Below are 12,908 nucleotides of genomic sequence, written 5' to 3'. Positions count from 1 at the left end.
ATATAATACTTACCTGCCTTCCTCACCAAGGAAATACTTACCACGTCCTCTGCTTCCAGGTTCCTGGTTCCTGTAATTATTCCTGCTCCCGATTCACTGTAAAATAAACTCACTTCCTATTATCTTGGTCTCCCGTGTCTGTCTGACGCCGAGCTGCTCATTTTAAAATATTTACGAATCCTGACAGTACTCCAATAATTTCACCGTAACTGAAACTTCAAATATTTCTAAACACAATTTAAAAAACAAAACAACAACAACACAGCAAGACTCTGTAAAGCTACAACAAAGCTGTTATTATAATAATAAAAACTAGAAGCACTCAGAGTGCGCAAACCTCCTTCAAGCCCCATTATTATTGTCCTGTCATTATGGGACTGATGACATTATCATCATGTGATGTCACCGTTGATGTCATCAGTATGCTGAGGAATCCTGAGATTTCAAACCTCCAACCATAGGGTCAATAAAAAGCTATAGGAGCCAGATCTTGATCCTGATCACCACTAAAATTGAATCATTTCATTTTTGTGACAACCTCAACATTTCCCATAAATTTCATCAAAATCAGTTTATTACTTTTTGAGAAATCTTGTGCACAGACAGACAGACAAACAAACAAATGCTACTGAAAACATATACTTCTTTGGTGGAGGTCAATGATAAGAATCTCATTAGTTTCACCAAATGACTCAAATCCAGTTCACATCATTACTCTGTTTTTAGTTCTTTTTAACAACTATTTCTTTACAAATACTTGTGATAATTACCACAGTATTTTCTGTTTTAAAAAAATATATATTACACCATTATATTTCTATACCATCAAATTGTTTTATTTTTCATTACAGTAATCTTTAAAAATAAATTAATAGCTGAAAACACTCACATCTCTACTGTTTATACTATTTTTATCTTTCTATTTACTAATGCAAACATGTTAATTTTGTTATATTTGTCAATACCGCTGATATATTCAGTATCAGTGTGTTTACAATGGTTTGTTAAACTGGTTTTATTTTAAAAAAATGTTTTTGTTTTTTTAATCTATCTGTTATTTTTAGGGAGGAGACGCTTCTGAGCCACATGTGAGCGGAAGATCGGGAAACTGTTTCCCTTTTTAGCTCAAAGAAAAGCAGCCAAGTCTGGTACCCCCCCCCCCTACACACACACACACACACACACCAACCCTCTCCTCTCCTGTGGTCTGGCAGATGTGTCAGAAAGGAAAATGCTGCGAGTTACTGCATCCATTTCTCCCCTTGCTTCGAGGGAAACTATGCCACCCTCAACTTCCAAAATAAACCTACATCGTTGTTTACAATAAAACAAACCATGAAGTTTGTTGTTTCATTCCCTATTACCAACACTAACATTGTTCTGATCAGCTTTATGCTTGGGAGCTGCTCCGCCTAGTGGTTTGGGTAACAAACAAAGAGTTCTGCACTCACACATGCATTTTAGCATCTATACAAAATGTTTTCTTATGTGTTTTTGTCAGTATTTATTGTCCATTCGTTTCTTCACATTGTGCTGGCTTGCATTGTGGGAAATTTGAAAAGTAAAATGAATAAAAATATAAGAATTTCACATGAATCAAAGTTGCAATTCTTTGCAGTGTTTAGTAATAGTAAATAGCATCATTTTGATGACTGTGATAGCTCATTTCCCTATGAAAAGCAGTCAACATCACACGTGAAACAAACAGCTTATTTTGAAAATGTGTTTATTGTAGCGCACTATTTCTTTTCAATGTTTACTAAATTATTAGGTTGTTATTGCACATACACATTATAACAACTGTACATATTTGAAAAAAAAACTGTTAATACAACTTTTATTTGCACTATTTCCCTGTAAAGAGGTCAAAACATAAATATAAAGATACAGCATCATAATTAAAACAGCATAAATTTAAACCACCGCCTTCTTTAGCTGAATGTTCTTCATTATCAAAAGACAAAAACATCTAGTTTAGTAACTGGACATTGTTACATGTTCATGCAGCAGGAAGCAATAACGCCCCTTTTCACTGATTGGATATTTCTTACATCTCGGGCCGCCTTTTCCCCACTATGATTGGACAAGAAATCCTAATGTTTTCCGTTATCCAGTAATCTGCACTACTATTGGTTAAAATCTAAACCCTGACCTTTAGACCCCGCCTATTCACTGCTGTCCGTCGGAGTTTAACTTCCGGGTGTAGCGTGTCTTTGCAAAACACAGCTCGAGGTAGTGAAAGGGCACCGATAAGTGGCTCCACAACGCGTCTGCTTTGGATAAGTAAGTCAGTGGCAGAGTTTAATCCACTCCAGGGGCTTTTATTACATGCTTGAACCCTGGGTTTGAGCGTGGAGGCTGCATATTCATCTTTGAGCGGCTGAGAGCGCTAAAACTATTGATTTTCAGCTGAGATTTAAGAGCTAACTGATGAGCTAGTTATCGCCATACCCAAAAATAATGATAATAAAAAATATTTCTAGGACATTTCTTGTGAATATGATTATTGTTAGGTATTTTAACTCACCTTTACTAGACAACACCTGGTGCTGTCACGTGTCAGGGAACCGAAACAACCAGACAGATGTGGATCCTGATGTAGCTCCACAGACCCCCCCCCCCCCACACACACACACTCTCTGTCATGTGTTTGCTGCTGTGTGTCTCTGCCCACAGTGATGCTGTCAGAGGTGCTGCAGGTGCTCCGCGGGGCTGGTAAGGTGGGCTCAGCTCTGGTCAGCACCCAGGGAGAGCAGCTCCAGATGATGGCCTGCAACTCCTCTCTGGGGGCGGGAGTGAAAGCTGCTCAGGATGTGGTGGAAGGACTGGTGGCCACTTTCGTGGGCGGCAGCAGCAGCACGGTGAGTTTCACAGTGGAATACAGGCGAGGGTATGCTAAATAAGTTGTATCTATATGTGTGAGTGTGTGTGTTACAGTCGTCAAAGGAGGACGTGTTTCCCGACGCAGAGGGCTGGGAGAACATGGACCCCGATGAAGCAGCCAAGTGGGCTGTGGGGTCTGAGTTCCCTCCTGGTGCTGTGGAGCCAAACCAGACAGGACCTGGGTCAGCTGGAGGGGGGATGCACGCAGGTAATATTAGCTTCGGTGTCCCTGTTTCATACAGATAATGTGCAAAGAGAGTTGAATCTACAAAATTAAAAGAATAACCAACTCACTTTGATTTAAGTGCCAGCAACACATTTCTGTCGTTTACAGCTATTAACAGAAATTTCATGTGTTTTGAAATGGGGGGAAAAAAAAACAATTTGCCGAAGTCTGAAAGTTAAATATTTTGGTTTTTGTTGTGTGTGTTTTCCTTAAAAGTTTTAAACAGGATACAGTCGGCGGGTACAGGCAATTAGATTATTATACATTCCCCATGTAGTACGTTTAGGAAGAATGTAGATGCTTAAAGGTATCATTCAAGACGACAGATCTGTTGACATATTTCTCTTAACAGATATTTTCGGAGTACATAGTAAATATTTTCAAGTCTTCTCCTGAAGAAGTTGTAATCTAACAGTGTTATGTGTAGCTTCAAAACCTGTAAGTGTTGTCCTCCATTAACTGAGCTGCATCGAGCTCATAGTTCCTCTGGTTGCTCCGCTGCATCTTCACATTCTCACTGAAGTCGGCTTTTTTAAAAAAAAAAAACAAGCAAGATGGCCCCTTTTTAGAGGGAGAACACAGACCCTGATGGACACGTTCCTGTCCCGCAGGACGCAGCGTCCATGAGCTCTAAAAACTAAAAAACTAAAACTAAAAACTAAAACTAATTATATATATATTATTGTCTGGCTCACTTCCAGTCATTTTACTGGTCCGGCAACGATTAAACCAGAACGCAATGATTTGCAAATCTCACAAACTCATATTTTATTCACAGTGGATTTGTAGTAAACATATTAAATGTTGAAGCTAAGACATTGTACCATTTTTAGGAAAAATTAATTTTATAGCAGCACATCTCAAAGATTTGGGACGGGTGTTTCTTTTTTGTTCGTGTGGTTTCCAAACATTTCGGCTTCCAACTCTAAAAATATCAGTGACTTTAAAAATGACCGTTTACAGACAGCTAGTGATCCTCTTAATGCCAACACTGACAGCTCTCACAGGGACGCTGTTTTCTTCATGTACGGCGACTGTCTGTTCTTTGTAACATTATGGTGGAAAATATCATTTAACAACCTTTTTGTGGATCATCTGAGGACGTCGGCTTGGTGTTTCATGCTCCAAACCTCAGCACTGGGAATCGAAATTAGCGCACACTTCAAAAAATATCAAAAGAAAAATCTTATTTTCATTATTTTTTTAATATAATTTTCATAATCCTCACTAACGTTTTACCTTTTTACAGTTTATACAGTTTAATATATACACCTCCTTATTCTAATTTTAACACAAATTAGATTTGTCTTCTTACATTTTAAGGACTTTTAAATCCACTTATTGGCCTTAAGTGTTTAGTTCTGTTATAACAGGAACACTCAGGTATTAAACTTTATCAAACACACAACCAACAGTTTTCCTCTGTGTGTGTGCAGCCATGTCGCTGTTGCTGCCTCTGCTAACTTGTAAATGTGAGGTTTGTGTTGCTGAATAACAAACATCAGAGTTTAATGTGTTTCTATGTTCTCCATTTGACAACTTAATCCCTTCGTCAGTCTCTGTAGCTCAAACGGAATATAAACCAGCTGTGACATTAAAAGAATCATTGCTTTTTTTCCCTCACCCTTTACGTGTCGTTTCACTGAAACATGACTATCTCTCCTCTGCTAGGGTCGCGTCCCGATCCAGGGACGGCCGCGGGGGCGGCGGGCTGGCCGGGACAGAGCGCTCGCTTCCTGCACGCCGTGCCCGCTTGTCGGCGGTACTACTACTGCCAGACCAGGTCTGTTCACAACACTGTGGGGTCCAAACTCACAGCAGAGGACATCAAGAAGGCCAGGGAGGCTAAGCAGGCCCAGGTTAAACCAGTCCGACAGAAGGTGGGTCCAGTCCGTTCCCACCTGTAGTAAAAATCAGTTATAGATGAGATCGTTTTAGGTGTGATTATTTCAATCAGGGCAAAAATAAAATTAAAAAAAAAAGGAAAAAGTGCTGCAAATATCAAAAACACCAGCAAGAAAGACGAGCTGCAAACTGAATCCACAAAACAGAAGTGCACCAGACCACCAGGGGGCATCCATGTTGGATATTCAGGGGTGTTGACAGTGGGGTGTAAACACTGTGGCTCGCTTAGGGACCGTCAACAAATGATCAAACCAGTGACACCTGGAAAACAAATATTAAATAACCGGTGTATTTCTCCGTTTGTGGTTCGTTTAGCTGTTGAAAAATTGAACGTGAGCACGTATGATCCGACTTCAGTGAGTTTCATCCTGTTGGTGGTGGTGCTGGACAGAGTGGCCGATGAGGTGGGCCGTTCTACTGTACACTCAGCAGCCACCTTTGTTTAGGTACACCCGTTTAATTGCTTGTTATCCATCCATCCATTTTCTTTACCTGCTTCTCCTTTCTGGGTCGTGGGGAGCTGGTGTCTATCTCCAGCAGTCACTGTTCGAGAGGCGGGGGACACCCTGGACAGGTCGCAAGTCCATCACAGGGACGCACAGAGACAAACGAGAAAAACAGCCATTCACGCTCTCATTCACACCTGTGGACAGTATAAGAGTTACTAATGAACCTAATTTGAATGTTTTTAATCTGTGGGAGGAAACCGGAGAACCCAGGAGAAACAAGTAAACTCCACCCAGAAAGGCCCCAGGTCAGGAAGCGATCCTGCAACCTTCTTCCTGGGAGGCAACAGCTCCAACCACTGCACCACTTGTTATCACAAACAGCTTATCACCCAGTCAGCTGACAGCAGCTCAGTACATTTGGGCATCTAGACGTGGTGAAGGTGAAACTGAGCATCAGAACGGGGAAGAAAAGGGGGTTTAGCTGACTTTGAATGTGGCGTGGCTGTTGGTTTGAGTATTTCAGAAACTGGCTGATCTGCTGGGGGTCTTCATGCACAACCATCTCTTGAGTTTAACGAGATCAAATATCCAGGAGCAGTTGTGTGAACAAAAGGTGGATGTCAGAAGGGACTGAGCTCAAACAACCACTTGTTCCAACCAGGGTCTGCAGAATACCATCTCTGACCGCACATCACGTCTGACCTTGAAGCAGATGGGCCACAGCAGCAGAAAGACCCCACCAGGTTTCACTCCTGACAGCTCAGGTTGAGCGTTTCAGGAACACAGTTAGAGAAACAAGGCAGAGAAGTGAGAGAGAGGATCTGTTGGACAAAGGATGTTGAATACGGAGCTTCCAGGGAGGAGGAACGGAGGACGACCACAGAGGAGGTTCATGGATCTGCAGAAGGGGCGGCGTGACAGGGGAGGATGCTGGGATACGCTGATGGGCTGCTGTGGCGACCACTAAGGGGAGAAGCCCAAAGAAGCAAACCTGAATCTACAAACGTCCAGTGTTTGTTTTAACAACCTTTCAGGAGATTCTGATGATTTATTTCTGCCTCTTTGACTCACATGATCAGATTTCTAGCAATGGTTCTGTCAGGGCCAGAGGGTCAAGTCTCCTTCAGAACCGAAACAAGCGATGACAAACTGTCTCCTTCGCCTTCTGCAGCTGAGCGACCGCGCCAAAGAGAGGAAGGTTCCCGCCACAAGAATCAGCCGCCTCGTCAACTTTGGAGGTGAGAACAACGTGTTCGTCCGTTCTGGTTTCATTTAGCCCACATCCTCAGAAAGACATAAAACATGGAGGCGTTGGACCTATTTTAAGATGTGCAGAATGTAAATAAAAATGGAATAAATTCGTCTGTCTGGTACTCTTCATGATTTGGTTTATTAGATGGGAAATAAAGGCAGAGCATGTTACCATTACAAGAGGCGATGATTGTGTGCAACAGAAAGAAAAATGCTATTAAATTCTCCAAACAAGCTTTGTTTTTTTTTTTAAACTCTGCAAGAGCCCGAGCCTAAAACCCACTTAAAAGACCATTTTCAAACAGTAATGTCCTCTGTGACAAAGTGCTGTCCTCATGCATCTTTTAAATGTCCCTAATGTTGAAGTGTCTCTGCTGCAGGACTGGCTGTAGGGCTGGGGATCGGCGCCATCGCAGAAGTGGCCAAACAGTCACTAGGAGGCAAACAGAAAGGAGGTGAAGATCAGTTCGCTGCTCGGTTTGGTCTAAGACGATCGACAGAGTCAGAACAGCTGGTTGATCTGGATTAAATGAACTTAAAAGGACTAAAAAATGAGGCCGTTTTGTATTAAAATAACACATCTTTGCCACAGTTTTAAAGATGCGCAGATTATTATCTGCTGTCCTTTAAACCTGTGTGTGTGGTCTGCAGACACGACTGCCCTACTGGACTCCCCCTTCCTGTCGGAGGCCAACGCTGAGAGAATCGTCAGCACTCTGTGTAAGGTTCGTGGGGCGGCTCTGAAGATCGGACAGATGCTCAGCATCCAAGGTCCGTGCCGCGACTCCTTCGCCGAGAAACGGTTCTCACGTGTTCCTGACAGCCGTCTCACAGCTTCCCACGTTTCCCCTTTTTCAGATAACGCCTTCATCAACCCCCAGCTGCAGAGGATCTTTGAGAGGGTGCGTCAGAGCGCAGACTTCATGCCCACGTGGCAGATGGTTGTAAGTATAACCGCTCACTCAGACGGCGCCGTAAATGACGGCGAACGCCTCGGGGGGGAAAATGTGCAGAAATGAGCCTTTTTGTTTTTTTTTTTTTTTGATGAAAACAGAAAGTGCTCCAGGAGGACCTCGGTCCAGACTGGAGGGAGAAGCTGTCGTCCTTTGAGGACAAACCGTTTGCTGCGGCGTCCATCGGCCAGGTGCATCATGGGGTGTTGAAAGACGGGAGAGAGATCGCCATGAAGATCCAGGTTGGAGAGGATTCACACACACACACACACACACAATTTGTTTGTGCAGCACCACCTCCGTGTCACGCTTTGTGTTGTCATTCCCACGTTCACACTAGTACCCCGGGGTGGCAGAGAGCATCCAGAGTGACATAAACAACCTGATGTCCGTGCTGAAGATGAGTGTGGTCCTGCCAGAAGGTAAATTAAACATGTGCTCCAGTTTTCATGCAGGAAGGATCCCCAAACACCTAAAAAAAAAAAAAAAAAAAAAAAAAAAACAGCGCAGGGGTGTCAAACTCAGTAACACAGGAGGGCCTAAATTAAAAAACTTGCTCCTAGCCAAAGGCCAATCTTGATCAATTTTTCATTGAAAAAATACATAAACTAACCTTAGTTTTAGATGTAATATGTCAAATCATTCATGTAGAAATCTCAAACGGCTTTATAAGGAGTTTAGAGCAAACATACTTTAATGAAAAGAAGAAAAAATAGATCAAACTTAAAATTTTTCCATTCTAACAGCTTAAAATCCCTCAACAAAACTCTGATCACACAGCTACAAACATGAACTTTGAAACAAGACGAAGATACAAGCGCATAAAATAAACATTAAAGGAGCCTCGCTGTAACTCTGATGCACATTAACTCAAAAAAGTCAGACATCCAATATCTGCAAGTTTATCACCAAGAGTTTGATCAGTCCTGTTTGATGCGTTCCACGTCAAAATCGAAGATTCTTAAGAAATTCAAACTTCATTTTTTCTGGGTTCAAAGTAAGTGTCATGAGACGACTTCACTAAACAGACTTGGGGTTTTTAAGCAAAATGAGAAGCGACAGAGACTAGATCTGTCACGGACTGATAAAATATAAATGTTATCTTGGGGACCAGATAAAATGTTACTGTGAGCCGGATCTGGCCCGCGGGCCTGGAGTTTGACACATGTCATCTAACGCTGTGGTTTGCAAAACATTTTCTCCTTGTGTTAAACTTGAAATAGCCCTAAAAAATAAAAATAAAAACACGTCAGGTGTTGGAACTAAGAATTTTGTAAGTGGGAACGGATTTCGCTTTCGAGTCTTTAAATGTGAAAAGCAACCGTTCCAGTGTGGACCATCGGGTGGCGCTGTCGCTGCAGATGAAACATGGCTGTCTCCTCCACTGAGGCGTGATGAAAGTATCCATTCAGAAACAGAAGTGTCGCTTCTTTTCCTTTTTAATCTAAAAAAATCCTAAACTCCAGTCCGTATCTGTGAACGTTAGAAGGCCCCTCGGTGATATCTGACTGTCAGAGCTGCTCGGCGGAGAAAGGTGGAAAATTACAACCATGTGCTCAAGACTGGACACACTAACGCTGTGCCAAATTATAATGGGTCATTTCCATGTACAGTCATGGGAGAAGGAAAGTCTATGTGCTGTCAGTTCTATGGTTTTACACATTAGGACGTGATTTTCAAAAAAAATCAAAACACAATCAGCAGGTTCCACTGTGTCATTATGTGTTCAATGAAACCACAATGGATGAGCAGTGATAACTCCCTGTAGTGGTTTTCTGTCTGACTTTGTCATGGTTCACATGGTTGTGGAGGAATTTTGGCCCGCTCTTCTTTGCTGCAGTGTTTCAATCGTGACCCAGTTTGGTCCAACCTTCAGCTGTCAGACAGACGGCCTTTCTACAGAGGAGTTCATGGTGGACTCAAACCATCAGCCCTCCACCACCGTGCTGACAGTTGCTATGAGGCGTTTCTGCTGACATGCTGTTTGGGTTTTCTCCAAACATGCTGCTGTGCATTCTGGGTAAACTTCTCTACTTTGGTCTCATCTGTTCCAGAAATCTTGTGGTTGATTCAGATGAAGCTTTACAAACCGAAGCCGGGCGGCCATCTTGTGGCTGTGGCTCAGCGGTTACAGCAGTCGTCCTCCAATAAGAGAGTTGGAGGTTCGATTCCTGGCAGAAGTCACATGTCGAAGTTTCCCTGGGCAGGACACTGAACCCCTCATTACCTCTGATGTGCCCCATTGATGTATGAATGTGATCTATACCAGCGGTCCCCAACCTTTTTAGCTCCACGGACCGGTTCATTATCAGACCGTATTTTCATGGACCGGCCCTTAAAGGTGTCGCAGATAAATACAACAAAATAAAACGATACGACCGGGATGAAAATGGGGGTATTTTTTAAAACATAATAAACGTAAATCCAACGTGTCCTCGCAGCTTTGTTAGCTGCGTCCTGGTATTGTGTTATCAACATGAATAACAGCCTCTCCTCCTGATGTTCTCTGTGTTTAAACATGTCCTTTAAAATAAGAGACACCACAAATATAAAGTGCACAAAGAATACAACTCACCATAACGCTGAATCAGTGGGAGCCCTGTGTCTGTTTCTCAGTAACCAGACAGCCCCATCCAAGGCTTCCAGAGACGTTTGTTTTCTACTCATTTTGCTGCTTATGGGCTTGTTTTTAGCGGTAACGCATCACGTGATCAAGATAAGCGTTCTGACACGCATCAAGAGGGAGTCATAGATGGATGGAGTGGAACAAATCTGGTCAGTTTTCAAAATAAATGTCCTTCAGATTCTGAAAAATAAATAAATAAAAAACGGAAATACTGTAAGATAATTATTCTTTCTGTGCAGCCCGGTACCAAATGAACGGTCCGCGGCACAGATTGTGTAGTTAAAGCACTGTGAGTGGCCTGGTTGGGTAGAAAGGCACAATATAAGTACAGTCCGTTTCTCATTTATCCTGTTGTTTTCAGAGAGAGGTGGTTTTCTCCTGCAGCTCTTCCTAACCAGCTGTATCTGTTATTGTCCTGTTCTGAACTTCAACCTTTAACCTGCTAACTTGAGGCCTGTAGTCTGAATTAGTAGCCTTTGGGTTTTTTGCACATTGCACAGACGTGAAGTTAGCTTTGAATTGTTTTAGAAGCTGATACGAACCAGATCATTTTTACAACATCCTGATGCATAAAACCATAGAGCTGAAAGAGGACCCTATACAACCACTTCTGTCACACAAGGTTTTCTTTAGTTTTTTTCCCCCTCAGCTCTTCAGGCACCATTTATAACTCCAGAGTTGTGTCCAAAGGTGGTGTGACTTGTATGTTTTTAGTTGCTTTTTAAATGTTTATTTCCCGCTGAGCTTCGCTCCGTTTTTCTCTCCACAGGTCTGTTTCCAGACAGCAGTTTGGAGGTTCTGCAGAGAGAGCTATCGTGGGAGTGCGACTACAAGAGGGAAGCAGAGTGTGCCAAGAAGTTCAGGTAACTTTATTTGACTCGTTCAGCCGCCCGGAGGTCCGTCAGGGTCAGCATTTAACGGCACAGAAAATAAACGGCGCAGAAGTATTAAGGGGAACAGGAAGACCACTTTCTGCTGCAGCTGATCTGCCGATCTGACATGTTTCCTGTTTAGCAAATCAATAAACGTGAAAGGGGGGGGTTTCTGCTCTCATCTGATTCCCTGTCCTCCTGCGTCTGATCTCCAGATCGCTGCTGGAGGGAGATGAGTTTTTCAGAGTCCCAGAGGTGATCGACGAGCTGTCGGCCCACAGGGTGCTGGCCATGGAACTGGTGCAAGGAGTTCCCCTGGACCGCTGCGAGGACCTGGACCAGGAGACCAGAAACCAGGTGCGGTTCGACTCGGCGAGGCTCGGGGGATCCGATTCGTTTTACCGGTTTTACTCAAACGCTAGCCGTGCTCTTTAGACTGAACTGAAAGAGCTGAGCATTTTTTTTAAAAAGCGGTATTGGCGAGGGGTCATTAAAGGGCATTTCACGTCAGAAAAGTCCTGAAAGTGAACCGACTTTGAAGTAACAGAAATGCATCTTCTATGGTTCAAAACGGCAAAGAAAGGCCCACTGGGAGGTCATCTTCTGTAGGATGTTCACAGGTTCGTTCCTGCCCCTGCAGAGGGTCAGATTAATGAAGGTTATTTATTTAACAATCACATTTAAAACAGCTGTCACTGACTAACATGCGGTACAAAAAATAATAATAGAAACAACAAACCAAAAAACACAAGAATTAGTAAAAAAAAAAAAAAAAAGGAAAAACAAAGAATCTAGAAACACTAAATGAACAAAAACAAGGAAAAACAAACCAAAAAGAAATGAACTCTCATAGCTAATGACTATAAACAGGTTTTGGGATGAGGCTTAAGCCTGTCTGACATGTAGGGACAGCTGTGGACCTCGGGACGATCGATGGAGGGCATGGAGAGGATCAGACAAATACACAGGAGCTGGGCCACTAAGAGCTTTATAAGTCCACAACAAAACTGTGAAATCAATCCTAAAACAAACGGGGAGTCAGGGACGGGATGCAAGTACAGGAGAGACGAATTCCCACATCCTGGACCAGCTGAGAGACGAGGCCCCGACGTGCTCGTTAATGTATGAGTGAGAATACGAACCTGTTCTCTATAGTGTGTGAAATGTAGAACGGAGAGCACTGAATGGGAGTGAATGGGGGAGTGAGAGAAGCGTTTTAAAACACTGTGCAGAACCTGGAGAGGTTAAAAAGTGGGGACCATTTACTATTTCTAGTGCCTGGAATTCAAACTTTTATCATCAGATCAGAAAGCTTATCCTTTTGTATTTATTTATCCTCTCCTAATAGAAGATATTATCAAATATAGAAAACAAATATGTGTATAGATTTCAGTATAATTGAAGTCATTGTAACCTGCGGCGTACTGTTGGGTTTGAAAACTCTTTAGTATTTTCTATATTTCTACAAAGACGGAATGAGTTTGAAACGGAGATAAGAACTTTAATTAAACACAAACAATGTGATTAGCAGAAGTATATGAATACGATTAAAAAGTGAATAAATATCTCAGGTAACTGTTGGTCCATCCTACATTTTGTCTATTTTTTTTGTGCTTTTCCACGTTACCTTCAGCCAGTATTAAAGGAGTTTTTTAGTTGTTCAGTCTGTAACCTTTGTTCAGTCGACGTTCGAGTCCCAGCCACAGATCTGACCGAGTCCTCTTTCAAACGGGGGGGGGGGGG

The 12,908-nt window shown here is 42.6% G+C and overlaps 1 protein-coding gene across 2 annotated transcripts in view; it reads left to right on the top strand.

Moving 5' to 3' along the window:
• The first annotated feature begins 2,161 nt into the window (after positions 1–2,161).
• The window catches only part of coq8b (coenzyme Q8B), a 15,000-nt gene continuing 4,253 nt past the window's right edge, over positions 2,162–12,908 (top strand). For both annotated transcript variants that reach the window (XR_001809077.3, XM_017435375.3), the window contains exons 1-12: positions 2,162–2,283; positions 2,677–2,861; positions 2,938–3,091; positions 4,781–4,989; positions 6,635–6,701; positions 7,095–7,169; positions 7,366–7,485; positions 7,573–7,658; positions 7,769–7,909; positions 8,008–8,089; positions 11,063–11,156; positions 11,381–11,522. Coding sequence is in view for 1 of the 2 variants with exons in the window: in XM_017435375.3 (XP_017290864.1) it covers position 2,283; positions 2,677–2,861; positions 2,938–3,091; positions 4,781–4,989; positions 6,635–6,701; positions 7,095–7,169; positions 7,366–7,485; positions 7,573–7,658; positions 7,769–7,909; positions 8,008–8,089; positions 11,063–11,156; positions 11,381–11,522 (1,356 nt within the window). In the remaining variant the exon portion in view is untranslated. The remainder of the gene's footprint in view (positions 2,284–2,676; positions 2,862–2,937; positions 3,092–4,780; positions 4,990–6,634; positions 6,702–7,094; positions 7,170–7,365; positions 7,486–7,572; positions 7,659–7,768; positions 7,910–8,007; positions 8,090–11,062; positions 11,157–11,380; positions 11,523–12,908) is intronic.

Source organism: Kryptolebias marmoratus, linkage group LG2, assembly GCF_001649575.2.
Source record: "Kryptolebias marmoratus isolate JLee-2015 linkage group LG2, ASM164957v2, whole genome shotgun sequence".
Lineage (NCBI taxonomy): Eukaryota > Metazoa > Chordata > Actinopteri > Cyprinodontiformes > Rivulidae > Kryptolebias > Kryptolebias marmoratus.
The sequence above is the reverse complement of the archived record's forward strand: the minus strand, read 5'-3'. Positions and strand labels throughout refer to the sequence as shown.